The sequence below is a fragment of the Amblyomma mixtum genome, chromosome 2 (genome assembly GCF_055824585.1).
Source record: "Amblyomma mixtum isolate Tamu chromosome 2, ASM5582458v1, whole genome shotgun sequence".
In the NCBI taxonomy this organism is placed as follows: Eukaryota; Metazoa; Arthropoda; class Arachnida; order Ixodida; family Ixodidae; genus Amblyomma; species Amblyomma mixtum.
The window spans coordinates 308559069-308578291 of record NC_143013.1 but is presented as its reverse complement, the minus strand read 5'-3'; the positions used below and the strand labels follow the sequence as shown (position 1 = coordinate 308578291).

The 19223-nt window shown below is 51.3% G+C and overlaps 1 protein-coding gene across 1 annotated transcript in view; it reads left to right on the top strand.

The window, feature by feature from the left end:
• LOC149364894 (uncharacterized) overlaps positions 1-17091 on the top strand; it is a 127328-nt gene extending 110237 nt beyond the window's left edge. The window contains exons 2-4 of the mRNA XM_089574851.1: positions 3662-3848; positions 11775-12342; positions 12743-17091. Coding sequence (XP_089430977.1) covers positions 3662-3848; positions 11775-12342; positions 12743-13523 — 1536 coding nt within the window. The 3' untranslated portion in view covers positions 13524-17091. The remainder of the gene's footprint in view (positions 1-3661; positions 3849-11774; positions 12343-12742) is intronic.
• The last annotated feature ends 2132 nt before the right edge of the window (positions 17092-19223 follow it).

The following is a 19223-nucleotide window of genomic DNA, read 5'->3' as shown; positions in this document are numbered from 1 at the left end:
AAAAGCGACTTTGGAGCGGAGGGCTTCGGAAGCTGCATTGCGCGGCTTGCTGTAAAATTCCATAAGCTCGGATCTGGCTTGTGCTTCGATCGTGAATTCATATAATTTGTTATTTCTACATGGCTAGGCCTAGCTCAACGCCAGGTGTCATATCGTTTCGAATTTATCGCGCATTAAGTGCTTGCCTAAAGTTGAACCTTGTGGCGATAGCTCCGGTTTGTATCAAAGTGTCTGGAAAAGCTTGCTTAATTGTCATTTCCTTGAGTTATGCTTATCCCATTCCTGGCAATGGCTGCTCGATGCTTCGCAGTAGCTGTAATGATTAAGTGAAGTCACCAGATCATCATCGCTGTACAATCATCAATACATCAGACAACCTCAGATTGTAGCTGGGACTTATTCGCCTTACCTCAGCTCGTCTGCGAGTTATTTTGTAGCAGGAAATAAATTAACGGACTTATCAGAACACAAAAGTTAACGCTGCATATACTCTCATGCGAAGCCCGTGGTATGTCTGAATAAATTAACGAGAAAGTGAAATGGAGGCACAGCCGACCACCACAACTGCTTCAACGGACCTCCGATCACTAAGCATAGCAGTGGTCACGGTCTTCGGAACCAAGCAGGAAGCGCATCGACCGGGCGCATCACCGGACCAGACAGAGGTTCCCCGTGAAAGAGAGGCCGCAGCGACCCCCCTGGCCTCTTCACCCCCGCTCCTGGCTGCAGGCCGACGTGTGGTCATCGTTCGCGAGTACGAGCAGCCCGGAGCATTCCCTTCCTGGTGCACACCTTACGAGCTCGCCTTCGGTGCTGGGTCGTTAGGACGGCGTGCGTGAGAGAAGAGCTGCTCTTTCTTTGCTTGGGGCAAGGAAGGTGAGGAAGGGAGGTGGCTACTATGCCTTCTCCTCCTCCTCCTCCTCTGAACTGCAGTTCGCCGTGGCTGGAGTGACCCAGAAAGGCTCCTACCCTTCGCCTATCCTTCCCTCTCCTTTCCGTCACCCTTTCCCGGCTTCCTCTTTTACAGCGGTTGTATGAAGCGGGTCGACACGCAGGCCGAGCCTCCGAATGTGGGCACGAGCAAGAAGAAGAAGAAAGGGCCGTAGCCGAAGACACGCAACCCCAAATGCCACGCTGGAGATGCTGAGCCCGAAGAAACAATAACGCGAGCAGAGGGCCCGCCTCAGACGGTGCAGCGAGGAGAAGACAGCGGCGTGGAAAGCAGCGCGATGCCGCTCGTGAGCGAGAAATTCGGGCGAGACTGTTGCGCTGAAGCAGTCACTGGCATCTCCCCAGCGGAGCAGCTTTATTGCAGAAGAATACGGCTCGCACCCGCAGGCCTGTCTGCGTGGTCGTTCTGGAACAATCTGACGGTGCACCTAGTATGTCAGCTGAAATTGACTACCATCTTCGCCATCTGACCTCCGATGACATAGCTTGCCGATCTTTTGAAATGGAAGAAACCCCAGAGACGTAAAAGTGGGGCCAACACGCAGACCGTGGTCACGTGCGCCAGCTTGCCGGTGGTTTTTTGTCTGGACCGCCATTTATTCCTTAGAGAGCGGGAAGGTTGATACCGTGGTGGATATGCTTGCAAGCGGTTTTCAATACGCTTCCGTGCAACTGTAATAACTCTTCTGTGTAGAAAGCTTTCGAGCGCTTTCTCGAGCCTGGATATTGAGAAAAGGAAAGCAACGTGCTGCTGGTTTGTATCGAACCCACGACCTGCGCGTATTGCATGTTGTGCTCTTGCCTACTGAGCTTCGATTTTTTGTCTTTTATTACACGAAAATAGGAAAAGCATTATTGCCTTCAAAACCTCATGTTCTCCGCACTCCACCCTCGCATCTATTTCGGTGGGAATTAAAGCTTATGCCTAAGTTTGTACCTATAAGCATTAAAAAATGTATATTTAAGCCATAATATCGACCACTGTCAGTATAGGACGACTAGTGAACGCCGTCTTCTTATTCGTGAGACAACAATAGAAATCCGAGCAGTCCTGCTAGGTGACCACGCCCACAGAGAACGCAAGGGTCAGCGGTGATCCCACCTAACGCCTGGAGCACGTGGCGTTCTCAGCGAGCTTACACTGCGCAGCTTTCTCTCTCTCTCTCTCTCTCTCTAGCCACTGTGGTGGACCGAGAACTGGAGCGCACATTAGGCAACTATTCTACAGCTTTGCAGTTTTACTGATCGGTGAGGCGCCATGAGCATGCTTTGTGCCGGGTCACCTATACGTGCGGTAGGGCGTCTTGTAATCTTCGTACTCCATCTGATAGGTCAGCCAGTCAGACAAGAATGCGAGCACTCGTGTTTCGCCTTGGGGAGCCACAGGCACATTACTTTGCCTTGTGAATAGTTTACCGTGACAGGTTGTATCAGTGGCGAAATAAGATCGTAACGAGGTCTGCAAGCCAGTGATCATTCTTTCAAAAACTATTTCGTTTACATACTTTTTGTTTATATATGACTGCAGACAGCAATGTGCGGAATGCTGCTCATGTGTCAGCGACTTTTTGAAGACAGTTGACTTAATGACGCCAAGGCTGTTTATTCCCTTCTCTATAGCACACCTACCTCTTGTGGACGTGCGATCGTGTTGTGTTTATTAATCGAGGCGGGATGCGCAAACACTGAGAAAATACAGTCGTATACTGTATGTGTGGTCAAGGAGTCTGTGATTGAACCCTTGTTTTGGCAATATGTGACAGGCATCCACCGAACGCGTTCCTCTGAAGACGTGGAAGAGCGATATACGTGGCAAATCGCGTCAGCTTATAAACTCTAGCGGTTTCTGGTCAAGAACCCGGCGTGAACGAGCCCCTGTTTTAAGTAAATGCCACATAGTGTACGAAATAGAATTTACGAGCGTGAGAAATGCGCAGCCTTATAGTATGGATTTCAGTATTATTTTTCTTTGTAAAGACGTACGTTGCGTGCGTGATGAGTCTGAGAGCAGTTGTTAAGTCAAAAGCAACGGGAACGTCATTTAGTCAGCGTTTAGAAAACACTGAAGGAAGGAAAACGCGACTGTCCATCGCTGTATTTGTCTGAAAAAGTCCCTGTTGATACTCAGTAGATTGTGCGTAGCCATGAAACGGCTGTTACGAGAAGTTTGACCCCTATATGCCAGCCGCTGCTCGAGGAAGTCATCGCTGTTTTGCATGAGTGCAATTGCAGAAGACAAAATTATAGACTGTACGTGTTATCTCCTATTACTCCTGTTTTTTTTTCTTGTCCGTTTCCCCCAGCGCGAAGTGTAAGAATGGAACGCGGGGGCATGGACGCATCCTTTCGACGTTTTTCCGCAAATACGTACTCTCACGGTGTTTCCAGTGTTGTTTCAAAAAATGTGAACGCAGTATGAAAGCTGCTGAAACCGTACTCGTGGTTCTTCACGTTCGCGGCATGCGTTATTACCGGCTTCAGTCAGGCGATTGTACACTCTGATGTGACAAAGGTACGCTTTATAGCACTGAAGCTGTGTTTATTCGTAGGAATGATTATAGTCATTAACTATCTATCTTTTCTAAACAGGTCCTTTGTAGCTAAACCTTGTGTTACGTCTTGAAGTGCGACTGTGATACCAAACTGCGCTTTATGGCGTACTCTGTCCTGGTCTCCCCGTGTGACACCCTCTTCATTATTCCGTGTGCAGGTGATGGTTGTGCTGGGCGCCTACATCGACGGCTTCTGGAGCCCGTGGCACGACATGGCAGTCGTGTGGCTTCGCCTGGCCCAGGGCTTCCTCTTCCCGCTGGTGCTGTGCGTCACTGACCGCCACCACTGGACGGCGCTCAAGAAGGCCCTGCAGCGGCGTTCGGCGTCGGCCGATTTCACTGGAGGTGAGACAGGGCACGATTTCAAACCAACCGATATATGGGACACCTCCTCAGCGGTAAATGGCATTAGCGTCTCAAGGTGACGCTAGCGAAAACTTCCACTTTAACCCGCTGACCAGTGAGGTACAGTTAATGTGTTACTTGACCACGTAAACAGGGATGGTCATGCTCTCCAGAGTTCTTTAACCTTACCAATCGTATTAAATTCCGCATCGAAACCCGGATATTACCCATGGCTATTTTCTGGAGGCTAACAGAAGGTGGCGCCGCCTGGCAACTATACAGCGTCGCCCTGCAACTTTAAGTAGCAGGTTCGCGCAGTTCATCTGAAAGCCGCAAGTGGCGCGACAATTGGTTAGCCTCCAATGTCTGACCCAATCAAAGCACTGGATTTAGGTCATAGGCCCTGGGCGGGTTTCGCGACTGATATGATCATGTGTCTCTGGGCACACTACAGAGTGACCCATGAGGGCTTGGCAGAGGTCGCTCTGGAGGGGGAGGCGGAAAGTCTGGGAGATTTTGTGCCCATAAGATTTACTGCGTTGATTGACGTGTGCAATTTCAAGTCGTGTACGCTAGCCACCGTATTGAAACAACGGAGATGTATATTACGTCATCGAGCGTGTGATATTCTTACGAGCATGAGGCAAACCAGGGTCCACGGATGTTATGGTCCGCTCTGGTGAACTTGAAAGTAAACAAAATAAACATCAAGCAACAGCCATTTCGAGCTCTTTTGAAAGCTGATGAAAGAACGCTGTACGATCAGTTTCATCTACTCTGAACGTTTATTGGTTTTCTAGGCAGCATAAGCGCGGAAATAGCGTCACTTTGCAGGTGTCTTGCCGTTTATTCAAAATGCAGGACGATTACGCCTGTCTCTATCAAAACGTACCCAGTCTAAAACTAGAGCACCCTCGCACCGCCATGGTACGGTTGTAATTTGCACGCATGCAAAGACATTGGCGCGATAAACGCTTCTGGATAATTTGTTTTTCGGCTGGCGAAAAAAAAAAGGGGCAGGATCAATGGCGTCGTAGATGACATAACATTTCAGCCAAGTCCGTAGCTTCTAGAAACTTCTTTGAGACGTCTGGTAAAAGACAATCACCGTGGCATTCCTTGTGACTGTTTTTCCTGTACACTTTTAAATCTTTGTCCCATTATGCGTTCTTTGTCTCCCTACGGAATACACTCCATTCATCGTCGTCATCATGACGTCGACCCCTGGCTTCATCACGTCCCACGACAGACGTTATGGTCTGCAATGCTCCAGATTCGTGTCAACCACAATGGCCCTTGTCCCCGACCCTGTAGGAATGCACGCCCTCTTCCGCATTTCCATGAGCCGTTATGCGGTCAGCTCCACGCGTCATCTGTCCAAAGCTGCAGACGCAACCCGGATGTTCTCCGCAACGCACAGCAACATCAGGTGTCACAATGGCACTGGCATAGAGATGACTCTTCAAGCGATCTCTTAAGAGTTCCGTTCCTTCGCATCGCTCGTCTCCCGCGAAGTCATCTCTCGTATAAAAACCTGCACTTCTCGTCTCCCACTCGTTGCGAGCAATCCAGGAGCTCCCACCCGGCCGACCAGTCCCCGCTCGCCGAACGAACACGCACACATACATCCACACGGTAGCTGCAGCAGCAACTAGTGGCGCTGTCGTCGCGCCCCCCGGGCCCCTCATCGCGGCTGCATTTGCTCCCTTTTTTTCTCGTGCGCGTTTGTCTGTCTCTCTCTCGATGAGGTTGTTGTTCCGGCCGATCGCCCATTGTGCCATTGTCCGCGCGGATAGCGGGCCGCGAAAGCGAAGGAGGTGGGGAGGCCCTCCCGTCCTCTCAGGACCCCCGTAGTATGCGCGGCGGTCGAGGGTACACATCACTTCCATCTCGTCGTCCCCGCTCCACTACAGCGACAAGCTGAGCCTGCCGCACCGCTCGGCCACTGTCCGGAACCAGTCGCGGCGGCGGAGCGTGGGGTTGGGCTGCTGTTCCGGCTGGTCGCCGTCCAGATAGCGGGACCGCGGCGCTCTTGATCGGGAAGGTCACGCGGACTCGAGGCGGCGCTGCATGTCTTGCAGTGCGTGCATCAACTAGCCGAGCCCCTCCTCTACATCTTCTCTCCCTTCTCGCTGGTGCTATGCGGCGGCGCGTTCACCTTCGCCGTCGTCGGAACAGGCCGGAACGGCCTGGCAGCTTCTCCAACGGCGCGGACCGCTGCTCGTTTGTTGGCCGTCGCCGCCTTGCGCGTTCGCTTTCTTCCGCGAGGCCGTCCGAGGGGAGGGCGTGTTGCTTCTCCTACCCTCCTCCTCTCTCTCCTGGCAGAGGGTGAGTGCGAGTCTCTTGTTGTGGCGGAAGCGAGGAGTGGCTGACGAGTCGAAGTAGCGGAAAAGACGTGAGCCGATTGTTCGACGCGCATTTCCTGCTCTTTCTCTTTAGCGCTTAGTTCGTGCGTGTCTGACGTTGGACTGGGAGCGTCATTTTGGGCTATTCCTCTGTCGAACGGAGGAAGCAGGCTGTCAAGGAGGAAAAAGAGAGTGCTTAAAGAGACAGGCGCGGATGCTCATCATCTCGCTTCTTCGCGCGAAACACGTCAGTGTGTGAACCGCTGACACGAATCGAAGAACCGAAGTGCGCTCGGGGATTAGAATTGGGAGTGAAGAGATCGTTCACGAAGAGAAACTGAGGAAAATGGAGGAAAATATGACTGACAGTTCCTCACGCAGCGGCCAGAAAAGCCTGACCATTCCAGGAAGGAAAGACTCGAAAAAAAAAATGCAGAGAGAAGGAAGAGATGCGAAAATGGGAGTGAGACAATGAGGGGAACGTCAAGGCGGTAATACGCGTCACGCATGTAGCTTTCACCGTTACAAAAAGCGCAAATGCACATCACGCAGTGGTAGAGCGCAGGAAATGGTCCATTGAGTGCGCAAGTGTGTCGCAAATGCAGCAGTTGCAGCACGCTTACGCTTGCCACAGCATGATTTCAGAGCTGAAGACGATGTTCAAAATGTTCCGACGCCTCTTGCGGAGAGCGGCGCCCATTTGATTCTTCAGAATTTTGGCTGAGAAAATCTGACAGGGCTTACCTACTGCTCCGTCCACACTCCCTGAGAAAGAAAAAAAAGATTGCCATTGACAACAACGAGGATTGCAGTAGTGGCGTCTTTGCGTGCGTTTGAGGTTTGTTTATTTATTCGTTTATTTGTTTTGCAGCCTTCTGCCCTTTTTTATGAGAAAGCCAATGTTAAAAAGTCCTGTACACGACAGCAGCTCTGCTGTCTGCGGGGGCCTTAAAGTTCCCAGTCCGTTCTCAACTATGATGAAGGACTGAGCGCGAATGCTGAATGCGATCCCTCTCTCTTATACACCCTGTTAAGGACGAGGTAGCAGCACCCCACCGCTGCCACCAGTTTGTTACGGACGAGGTAGCATGGTCGTGTGCCGGAGAGTGAATGAGGGACGTCTGAGACGAGGCTGCTGGGAAAAGACAATGAAGAGGACTTTATACAATATTTACAAGTGAGCTGCAGGAACGCTGCATCACGACAGCTCAACAGGAGACCATGATGACAACAAGCTCTTCGGCCGTGCCGCTGCCGGCTTTTTAAGAGTTCTCTTCCCTAGGGTCCCTAGATGGGGGCCGGGTTTCACTGGCACCAATCACCGACACGCACGCACTCACTCACTCCCGAGAGATCACGCCGTCGTCACGCGCTGGGAGAGGGGAACGATGCCAACCACGTAGCGCAGACGCCGAAATGTCCATGAGCGGCGTTCGCGCGCGTTTCGAACGCGCGTTCACACTCGGTGTACGGGAAACGCTCGCTCAACCGGGCAGACGGACGCGGCTTCCGTGGCAATCCAGGCGTTCACCCAACGCGCGTCTCGGGGTTTGTCGGCGTTTCGCTGCTGCCATGTCGTTGTCTTCCCCACGACGAAGGCCAGACGTAACAACCCCTATGCCATCCCAAGAAATCGTCCTTTCACAGGTGCGTCAGGATCATGCGAACGCAGGCAGCACGTTCTCACAAAATCTCCACTACCCACTCTTCACTCACACACAGACCTTACGGTCCAGACATCTGACCCTCGCCATGACCCGCTTGTGAACAGAGTTTTGGGCTATGGTATAGTGCGATGGCAACGACGCTATCACAGAAAAGCCGTTAGAAAATGCCAAAACATCTACCAGTGGTCGTTAAAGATTGTGGACAATTTCGAATAACCTGCGGTGCGACTTTTCACACATTTTACATGACCATTCCACCATTGGCCTTCGGGAACGAAGCCCTCATATCTCTAAGTGTACTTGTCCCTCAGTCCAGGCGTGGTCTCAGTACAGTTGAAATCTACTGTCCGCATTATGAGCTGCAACCTATTCGTCGCCGTGTCTAGGCCACTAGAGGCTTGAGCAATGACACGAACGACCAAAAGCGTCCCTCACCCGCAGCTGAGACCGCGGTGCGGGCTTTGAGCCTCCGAATAACGCATGTACCTTTGTCTCATCGGTCTGACGCTGCGCACACAGCCGCGAGGCCTAGCCACATGGCGCGTTAAAGCTTCGCAAGCCTCCAGTTGCTTCATGCGGCCAAACGCGCTGGCGGCGTTCGCGGACCGTCGCTCCGGCGGCGGCCAGGGCACACAAAGGGCCCTCCGCACGTCGCTTTCGCCTCTCGGAAATGGCGGAGTGTAAGCAAATTGAGATGGTAATTAGTGCGCCCTCGCCCCAGCCCGCTGACGCTGCCGTCTTCCCTTTCGACGCCACACCCTCGTTGCGCGACACAATGGAACAGAGGAGGGAGGCCGACCAGCTGCTGCTTCGGTAAAAAGCTCTTCTGGTCGCCACAGCGCCTGGCCACCTCGAGTGCTCGCCTGCGCGTGAACGGCCACGCTAGCGCGTACGTGCGCCAAGAGGCCGCTCTCTTTGTGCCCTGACGAAAGCCAAGGGCCTTGGCGCGCGACGAGTCCGAGTGCTACGGAAAGCTTGTGCCTGTACGACTCGTCAGTTGGCAACCTCACGTCCCGCTTGTACTTTCAGGCTTTATCTGGAACTTTCTGTTGATCGCCCGATACGAAAGGTGGCCACTATCATCATCATCATCATCATCATCATCATCCCCTTCCACGGCTTTCAGTTGATCCTTCTCCTCCAGCAGTCGTCTGGCAGAAGCTACTATGTTCTCCGTTTCCACGAGGCTTTCGTTCGTGCAGTTGGGGAGGCTCAATGACGTCCAAAGCCTCTTCCACAAGTTTTCACGAAGCAAGCTAAATTCGAATGCTTGAACGGAGAGAGGTTTGCAACTTCAGCTGCCAGGACGTCGTTTTATTGTTTGCTTGTAGCAAAACCAGTCAGTCCGTCGTTGATGCCCTCACTGTTTCTAAGCGCTCGAGAAGAAGGCAAGAACCTGATCTTAAATAACTGTCATAATCATTTCCTCACTTACCATTTTTTTTCTTTTTCACACTTGAGATAAGGCACCGGTGTTTCACTTCCTCGTAACGAACAAGTGTTGCCCAACCGAAACGGAAGCACTCCGCTGGAAGATCGAAATCGCCTACCTGCCATATTACAATGCGGGCATGCATGGAACACCGTGTATACGTTTATATATGTGCATACGTACTCGTACAAATGTCCTCTCCTGTCGACATGCGTGCGCGTACATTGCAAGGCCGCCGTGATCGCCGTCGGCTCCGGAGCCGCGTTCCGTGACCGGCGGAGAAAATAGCACCGATATCGGGGGGCGCCATTTTGATCCTATCGGCGCTCCTTTGCTGCTTGCCCGCCGCACGGCCGCGGCTCTGCTAAATAGGATCCACGGCACATTCCCTTCCGGCCGGGCTAGCTGGCACGAGCTGGCAGCGGCCGTATACCGTTGCCGGCTGCTCCAAAAGACATGCGTTACTATTAGCGGAGACGACGGAGGAGGTGGCGAGCAGGAAGAACATGCCCGTATGCTGAAGGCGTCCGAGGTATATCGGCGAAGAACACCGGAGGATGGCTTTCTTCCTCCATGTTACTAAATTTGTATACGTTGCCGTGGATAGCAGATGTATTGAATTTGTCGGGGGAGAGGTTAGGAACTTCTCGGAAACCACCTGTACCTCGCATCTCGCGGCGACATGACACGCGCTCACGGCCGACTAGGCGTGCGAGGAGTAGTCGCTGCACCGCGAAGTTGCTCTAGAGGCATCGCGCTTATTAGGAAGAGGAGCAAAACCTTTATTTTTCAGTTAACTGACAATCTTTCTATGCGAGAAGAAAGAAACGTTGCCGATGAGCTATTATTCTATTTCCGTAGGCATAAAATCTCAGCTGCAGTGTTAATCGTTATCATCATCAGCTTGACTACGCCCTCTGCAAGACAAAGGCGTCTCCCATATCTCTCCAATTAACCTTGCCCTTTTCCAGCTGCGGCCACCGTACCCCCGGAAACTTTTGAATAAGACGGGCAGAGCAGTACTGCTGGTCTAAAAATTAATATGCTGCAGTGTTAGCCCGCATTAAAAGTTTTGCGAACAGCCGTCTCAAGGGATTGTTCCCCTTCTCATTTTTACTTTTTCTTTTTGCGAACTTCCCGCAGGCGAGGCATCTGCTCTCTTGTAAGTCTTTTAATGGGTTCCTCGCAGGTGGGTTTTAGAGCCATGTGGCGTGCAGCCTACGGCCGAGGTCCCCACGAACTGGCCAGACACACCAACGCGACAAACCTGCGATTTCCGCTTTCTTTTCTGACTGACTCACTTGTGCAATGTTGACCCAATTAAATTCTCCTAATCACACCGCGAGCGAGAACGGGGTTCACCAGGGGGTCTTGCGCAAAGTACTTATCAAGGGCGGGGCATCAGGACCGTGCGTCTGGAGCTCGATGCTCGCGCATGCCAATTAGAGCAGCTGGCAGTCTGCCCCGCTCCAGTCGACGGTTGCGTCTAATGGGGACTAATTGGAGACTGGAGACAAGCGTAGTCCATTAAAAACAACCTTGTTTGTTTCGGTTAGACCTTAGTTACATTGTGCAGGTCCTGTATTATTGCAGAGAAAGGGCGGTGCATGGGTGATTCGATACGGCCCGGTCATCGTCATAAACTGGCATTGTGCCCTGTGGTGTGTTCCGATGCCGTGAAGGATTCTCCTTCTAAGAATCTCGCCCTTCGTAGATGAAAGCTTTAACTATATCATGCTACGTACTACAGCTGTAGATATGGTTTGCGGGAACTGTAGCCTAAGAGTAGATGCTTAACTTTCCCCACTGCTGGAACCGCATTGCGGCGTCGAGGACTGTGGTAGAGGAAGAGCCAACCGTTGACTGTGTAGCCCCACAGTGGACATCGGCAAAAGTCTCCGGGGCGTATACTCCCAGCTTTCACACCCAGTCCTCCCCCTCCCGCCCACCCAGTACAAATCCTCACATCTATAAAGAGTCTGGACAGTTTCGTCTTCCTAGCTTCAAAGGCTTCTACGAGTCGGTCAGTGTCGCATGTGACAAGCATCATTCAACTGAAGGCACAAGGTTCTTCTATTATGAGTTATGATGAGGACGATGACTATAGATGAGGTTGCTTTTACCGTCTCGTGTTCTGTGATGCGCTCCGCAATGTAAATGCGCAGGTGTTCTTCCACTTCGCTATTGAGAACGAAGCCTGTGTTATGACTGTGTTGGCCCGTATTGTCCTCATGTTTGTATTGTTGCACTCCATGTTTCTAAATCGCATAACAATGATGATACTGTACTTGCTCTGTGCCTACGCATGCCCTGCATAACCGCTCTGCATATGATGTCATGTCGTTGGCTAGTCGCTGCAAGGGCACATACATGAGCTGGCATGTATTCTTACAGGTCAGGTCCGCTGAACACCTCACTAGAAAACACTAAGGTATGCGTTTTCATCCTAAACCGTTTGCATTCGCTTTCTCTGCTGACGCAGCTGACGACAACCGATACCGGCTGTACCCGGGCGACACCAAGAGCTACATCAAGCACCTGGGTCCCGTGGCGCCCATCGGCATCGTCACCAACTACAAACGCTCGTCGGCCAACTACGGCCGCGTGGCCAAGACCCGAACGGGTCGGTCGAGCTCGTCGCGAGCGAGCGACCGTCCACGGCTGCCGGGGCTGCCGCCGCCCAAGTACCTGGTGCCGGGCATCTACAACGTCGACTGCGTGCTCGACAAGGCGGCCTACCTGCGCAGCTGCGCCGTCCAGCTGCAGCACCAGCAGCACCTGCAGCAGCAGCATCTCCAACAGCAGCAGGGCTCGGACAGTCCGGGGCCTCTCAAGAAGAGGCCCCTGGAAGACGCCGGCAGCTGCTGCTCCATCGACTCGGCCATCAAGGTGCACATCCCGGCCGTCGACTACGACTCTGAGAGGGGGACACGCCCGGACGACGGCGACCGGCGCCAGGTGGCGATCTTGCAAGAGGAACTACCGGCTTGGATGCAGAGCCAAGAAGAAGACCACATCTACGCGACGCTGTCGGACACGCTCAGCCTCAGGTACGGGTATTGTTTATCGAATTATATTTGGTGCGGTAAGAGGAAGAGAGAGACAATTGAAGTGGGAAAGCGGAATGAGATCGTCAAACTTTCGGTTGAGTGTTATGTGGATGGTCACTTGCATATTGTCAATGAGAGATAGTCAGATGAATGAGACCAGGGAAATCATTACATTTTTATTCGTAGAATAGGTGATAAAGGAATAAATTGGGGTGCTGGGAAATGTATGACACTTTTAAGCTATTTCAGGGCCGTAATGTAAGGTCGAGATATATCAGCTTCGAATGGACGTTTCTGAAGCGTGTTTTATGCGAAACAGCGCTGATACGTCAACTTCGATTAGTTATTAATTGTAAAAAGATGCATAACAGGAAGATAAAAATGCTCTTTTTTGCTGCAGGTCAACCGTGGCTGGAGAAAGCTGTGCTACGCTCAGCGCCCCCGAGGAAGAGTCCGACTCCGACGACGCTGGCTCCTTCACGACGGATGCCAACGACGACTTCGAGTTCCACGACACCCGGCCATGCGGCGGCGAGGTCCGCATGCGACCTTCGAACGCCTCGGACGTCGCCTACGCAGCGTACGGCGTGGTCCAACACCAGTCCGAAAGCGGAGGCTACGGCCGCATTCAGAAACCCATAGATCCGCCGCCGTACCAGGAGCCCTGTAACATAGTTGGCTCCCGAAATGCGTCGTACTCTATGAACGACTTGGACCTCATCGACAAGATGGAGGACGGCGATGACCATGCGGATGACGGCTTCCGCGCTCCCTGGAGGCAACCTAGGAGCGAGTCGCTCATGTCTCTGTACAACCCGCCCGCCGAACAGGAACCTGAGGTCGCCGACGACGTCTTGGCCAAGGATCCGGGCGTCGCCGGCGACCCTTACAGTCTCGGCCAGAAAGTCATGGAGGCCATCATGAAAAACGGCCGGTCATCTTTCGTCATCCGCAGGAACTACGTACGCAAGGCCAAGAAGAGGATTGGCCTCAAGAAGCATAAGCTTGTCTTCGACTGCGAAGGCATCGACGATGGCTTCACGGCCGTCCGAAGGTTCCCGTTTCAGCAGCATCGCCTGGGAGGCATCAACGCCATTCGCAGGATTGGCAGTCCCACGAGCCAGTGGCATGTGCCCGTGGGACCTGCTGGAAGGCTTACGGTCATCTCCGAGTTTATCTAGGTGTACATATATATAATGATGTTGCCTCCTTTGGCTCTTGGAAGAAAGAAGTGTATGTTACGCCACAAGTGGAACTAACCCATCGTGTACATAACGTTGGTGCAATGCGCACACCCTGTCGTTTTGAAAGTGTCAAACAAAGCGCTTCCTCTCCCATCCCCTTCCTGACGCTTTTATTTGGGATGTGCCTCAGGATTATCTGCCAGGCCCGACGCATGTGGTTCGTCATGCGCTCTTTGCTGTTTGGAAAATGCGTGGACTATTTTTTACATGCGCAGTGCTCTTGCAAGTTGTGCCTTGTGTCACCAACGGGCCAATAGGTGCCGCTTTTCTGACGACCGTGGTATTTTGCAGTGTAGTTATTTGTGCAGGACCGTAAACGCGAAGCGGCACATCACCCTACGTGCAAACATAAATATCGCGTTTTTTTATATATGTCAGAAACAGCTTATGGGCAGTCTTCCATGGTGTCAAAGCAGCATTTCGTACTGATATAGCGAGTAATTGTTTGAAGCTGCCTCAGATAACAGGAGTGGGCTAAAATGACGTGGATTATCGCACTGAGAGATCTTCTCTTCTAAGCTTTCATCCGACAACCCATAAATAAACCTTGAAGTGTCTCTTATTCAATACGATTGTATGGGGTCCTCTACCCGTAATTATAATAGAACCTGGTTTTCGCCATCTGCAGGGGCGTTGCTGTTGTTTTGCTGGCACCCAGAGGCTAGATAGTTGTTAATAGTTTAACTTAGTTATACTCTCTCCAAGACTACGTTATTGCTTGCGTGAGCCAGGTGTAAAAGCACTGCCGCGCACAGTCACCGTCTACGGGAGATGCAAAGCTTTCGGCGTAGTTCCACTAATGAAGTTTGTGAAGAGAGTGAATCAGCTGATGTCTTGGCGAAAAAAAACTCTGTACCTGTTCTCCTTTGACATATGACTGCCATAGAAGTTCTCGTTCCGAGTTGTCAGCGTGTCGTGTTTTGCCGTTTTTTTTTTTTGTACGTAGCTATTGCTTAACTGCAGTTTGGTCTGTGCGAAGTGCCTGATTACCAGAGAACGAGCGGTGCTTTGAATTCTTAAGACCAGAACTTGGTCGTTGCGTGTTTAGTCACTGTCAGAAGAGTCTGTTGGAAACAGTCTTTGTTGGAGTGCACATAATTTTTTTTTTCGTCTCTATTTGAGGAGAGTGCAAGAACACAAATACTAGACCTGTCAACCCATTGTTTACTGCTGTTATACGTTCTGAATTTGTTGTCTGTGTACACGTGGGCTCGAACTACCAACAAACCGCGCTCACAGGAACTACGCTGACCAACTTATCTCACTGCTACGTCGGTTTGAGGCAAAGGCAAGGCCAGAATCTGCCCCGCGCACTTTCCGTTGTGACTTGACGGTCATCGGGTGAGCGCCAAAACCGCAATGAAGGGCCAAATCGCTCTCTTTAGAGGGCAGCTATACCAGCGTAGCGGTAACCGCGCCCAATATTGGGACAATTGTTTTATGGTACGTGTTGTGTACAGGGCTTCCTTCATTCCGCAGTCGCTCCAAATTGAAACAACCACAGAAAAAGAAAAGATGTGTGGAGCTTGCGTCCAGTCTGGCAACTTGCGGCGTGCCTTCTTAGTAGTGCCTCTGAGACTTCGACTTTGCGGTGGAGACAATTCGGGTCGCAAAGAAGCTCGAAGCCGACAAGCGTCGTGATAAGGAAGACCAAGAAGAGACTAACCGAATACGTAATGTAAAATTTTGATCATCCTCAGTTTTTTTTTTGTAACTGAAAAAGAAAGATAGAAAAATAGATTTCTATATTTCTTCGCTTCCTATACGAGTAACAAATTCAGCCATCACTGTAAATACACTCATCGCGACCTGAACAGCGCATGCGCGCCTGCGCCGCTTACTCATTGTCACGCAGTGCCTGTGGAATCGCACACAAGGTTAAAGCCCGTGCGTCCAGCGTACAAGTGTGTTTTACTTATATACTAACGAATCGTTCGCGACAGAACACTGGCCTGAATGATATAATCTGCGGAGTGTTAGCGCGCGCGTCTGATCCGGTAGCAGGGAGGGCTTGAACCCGGCCACGACAGAATGCGCAGGGGAAGTCTGTTTTCGGACACTGTGCGAGGTCGCTTCCGGTTATCGCGGCATCGGACAGCCAAACAGCGCGCGGTTCCCATGACCCCACCTTTCGCGCTTCATTCCTCCTCGGGACAGGTGACCTCGGCCTTGGCAGAGCAGACGGTGGTCTGTTGCGTCTGACAATCATTTCAACCCAAATTTTAAATGCCGCAAGCATTGTTCGTTTTTAGCACGACAACCTGCTGGCAGACGTAGATGTAGAACCGCTTTTCCTAACCTCGACAAAAATTTCGATTTTTTTTTTGTCTTGAAATCTCAGATCTTTGCCTGAAAATAGAACAAAAAATAGAGCTTTATTTATTTACAAAGTAAGCTCAAACTCCTCGTTCAGTATAGACTCTGCAACAGGGATCTTGCATCAGGTTACAGTCGTCGGCCTCAAGACATCAACTATAAAAACAACGTATGACTTTGCCGATGTACATCGATCTATCGAGTGTACGAAAACTCGCGTTCCTTCAAACGTAATATTTACAGGCAACGGTAGTGGTTCGTCAGTAGACGATGTGCAATATGTGCTTGTACATTTGGCGCTTATTATTCAACCCTATTGGCACCCACTACTCAGCCAGCCTCAATCATCGCGTCTGCCCTGTTGTGCAAGCCAGCAGAGTCACCGCTAGAATGTTTGTGTAGTTCGTTTCTTTTCTGTTTTAACGAAACAGGTACCACTGCGGCCCAAGTGATCGCGCCGCCGTCATTACTCTGTCTCGGCAAAGGGTAAGCCAGCCCGAAGGGATTGATTGAACCGACAGACGGATGGGGCGGAGTCGTCTCGTCGCCACGTCGACCGACCGACGCGTTCACGGACGACTGGCTCGCGCCTTCGAACAATGACATCCGTGAATGCGCGTCCGACTGCTGCTGCTCTCGCCTCCGCGTTCGTCTGCACTTCCAAAGTCCCGCGCCCCCTTACCTCCCTCTTCTCTTCCTCCAGCCCACACAAACAGAAAAGCACACGCGCGCGAGCATTTCATTGCGCTAACGAAGTGCCGGTAGGACTGCTTCCCTCTCCCCTTCAACCTCCTTCTTTTTCCACCCAACCGTGCGACCCTGTGCACAGTGCAGACGAGAACAACACGCCACAGCTTCACCGAGTGATTGTGCTTCGGCTGTCACGGAGACTTCGACCAACGTGACAATGACACCTGTGTTGTTTCTTTTTTTTTTTTTTTGCTTTCACGTGGATTTCTAATATATTCTTCGACACAGGTTGGTTCCTTGAGTTTTTGTGGAGACGATTTTATCCTTTTTCTTTCCTACCACTTGCTCTCTCTCTTTTTCACTCCGTTTTGCCGATGCACCGGTGTGGATGTGTCGTTTTGCGTAGTCCCCCGTCCTCCCTCCGAGCTACCAGCCGCCCGAAGGAGGCACGCACTTGTTGTTGCTGCGAGACAATGAATAAATGGCGACCTCGTGTGAACACCCTTGCGTTTGTGGTTCTTTCAGATGACGTTGTGTTATTTATTTATTTTTATTTATTACAGGATACAGTGCCCAAGCAAGAGTGGCTTACAGATATATGCAACGTAAAAATAAGCATGGAAAACAACTGCGCAAAAAATTGGCCAGGTTTTAGCGTAGCTGAACTGAGAAGACGTGCGAAAGAATGTGTTTAGCCTGGTTGGCCCATGGTTTTGCTTTGCAGGGTCGTCGACACGTCTGGGGACGACACTGGAGTCAGGTTAAGCTCTGATCAAGGTTAAGCTGATGTGATCTGTTCGTGCCGCACATAGAAGTTGATCGACGATCTACAGTGCACAGCGCGAGAGTGTGTTGCATAGCATAGTGCCCACGTGCAGTGGCCAGCGAAACTGATCTTTTCGCAGCTGCGAGTTCGAAACTCAGTAGCAGCAATGTTTATTTTATTTTATACATGGGCTGTTGCCATGGTATGTTGCGCAGTCACCTTCAAGGTCAAACTTTACACAAACTCAGTGAGCTGGTTGCATCTCGTGACGTGGTGCTTTCGCGCTGAAAACACACGAAAACATTAGCCCCAGTGGAAGAAATCTGAAGAACACAAGACTTCAGTGACGTGGGCATGAAATCAAGCCGTCACTTAAGAAGCATTAATGGTCACAGCAGGAGACAGGAATTCTCCAGACATTGTATGTACTCGATTCGAGCTTCTTCGATTCCGCACGTCGACATCGCTCGACGCCACCAATAACTACCACGATTTTTCTTCCGAATAAAACACGCCTTTTTTGTCGGACAGTCCAGGAAACGGTACCATACAACAGAACAGAGAACACAGGGGGAAAAAATTAACTTAAGTGTTATAACAAAACAGCACGTGAACTTTATCACTCCTGTATCACGAAAGATGCTAGTCCGTTTGAAACCCCGATGATTTTTTCTTAATTTCTTTCAGCATCATTGGCGTTCGGCTGCTGAGCCGGAAGACGCGGGTTCGAACTCGGCCGCGGCGGTCGAATTCCGATGGAGGCGAAATTCTCGAGGCCCGTGTGCTGTGCGATGTCAGCGCACGTTAAAGAACCCCAGGGGGTCGAAATTTCCGGAGCCCTTCGCTAAGGCGTCTCTTCCCTTCACTAAGGACGTCAAACCCCAATAAACAAAAATTCACAGACACCTAATTACTATGTTTTGCCAATGCGACAGCATTAGAAGCTGTTTATGCATTTGTCGGAAGTGATGTAACTTCCTTCCAGCCAATGGAAATGCTCCGGTTTAGTTACGTCACTAAGCCAGTGGGCGAATTTCATGGATGACGAGGCATTTTGGCGTCATGGGGCTTCTACGCTATCTCACCAATAATAAGCATTATTATCGATGTAATTCACAGCGAAACTGATTTGTTGCAGTAGTAAAGTGATTATCCCCGTGAACTGTCGCCGCACTTACGCATATTGGACACTGCCGTCAGCTTCCTGAGTTCTGCAGGAAGTGGAAAGAGCTGCTCCACCTTCGGTAAACCCGTTCGGGTGACCGAACGAGAGCAAGTAATCCCATAACGGCCTGTCGTCCAGTCTCGCTTACGAGCTACCTTATTATGGTTTGGCTTAAAAAAAGAAAAAGAATACGGCGTCAACCGTACACCAACACCGATCCGTTCGTCCTTGTCCAGTCTACACCTATGATGTCCGCTTCTCGCAAGTGGCTGAGCAGTGTACACACGAAACGGGAGAGCAGTCGAGGGTGAAACACCTCGGAGCCCGTTGTAGGTTGTCGCTGGAACTGCTGTGCACTGCAGTTTAAGCAGGAAATGAACGGGTAATTGGGCCGCAGGGAAAGGGATGGCGGCGTGCTTGAAAGGCTATGTGTTTGTGCTGCTATACTCTCTCTGATACACACACGGACGTACGAACGCAGTCTCCGTATCAGGCCCCGGCTGCGTGTCAAGGCACTTTTCACAGCCGGTTGGCTCTCAAAATGAGGCGGCCACGGGCGACCGTCCAGCACGTAATTCGCACCTGCTCAAGGTGAGGCTCAGACGCGCGTACACGTAATAGTTCGGTTCCGTGCAGGGACTTGGTACCGACCCCGATTAGACACCGCGGCAGCGCCAGACACGCGGTTCTCTCAAGCTAG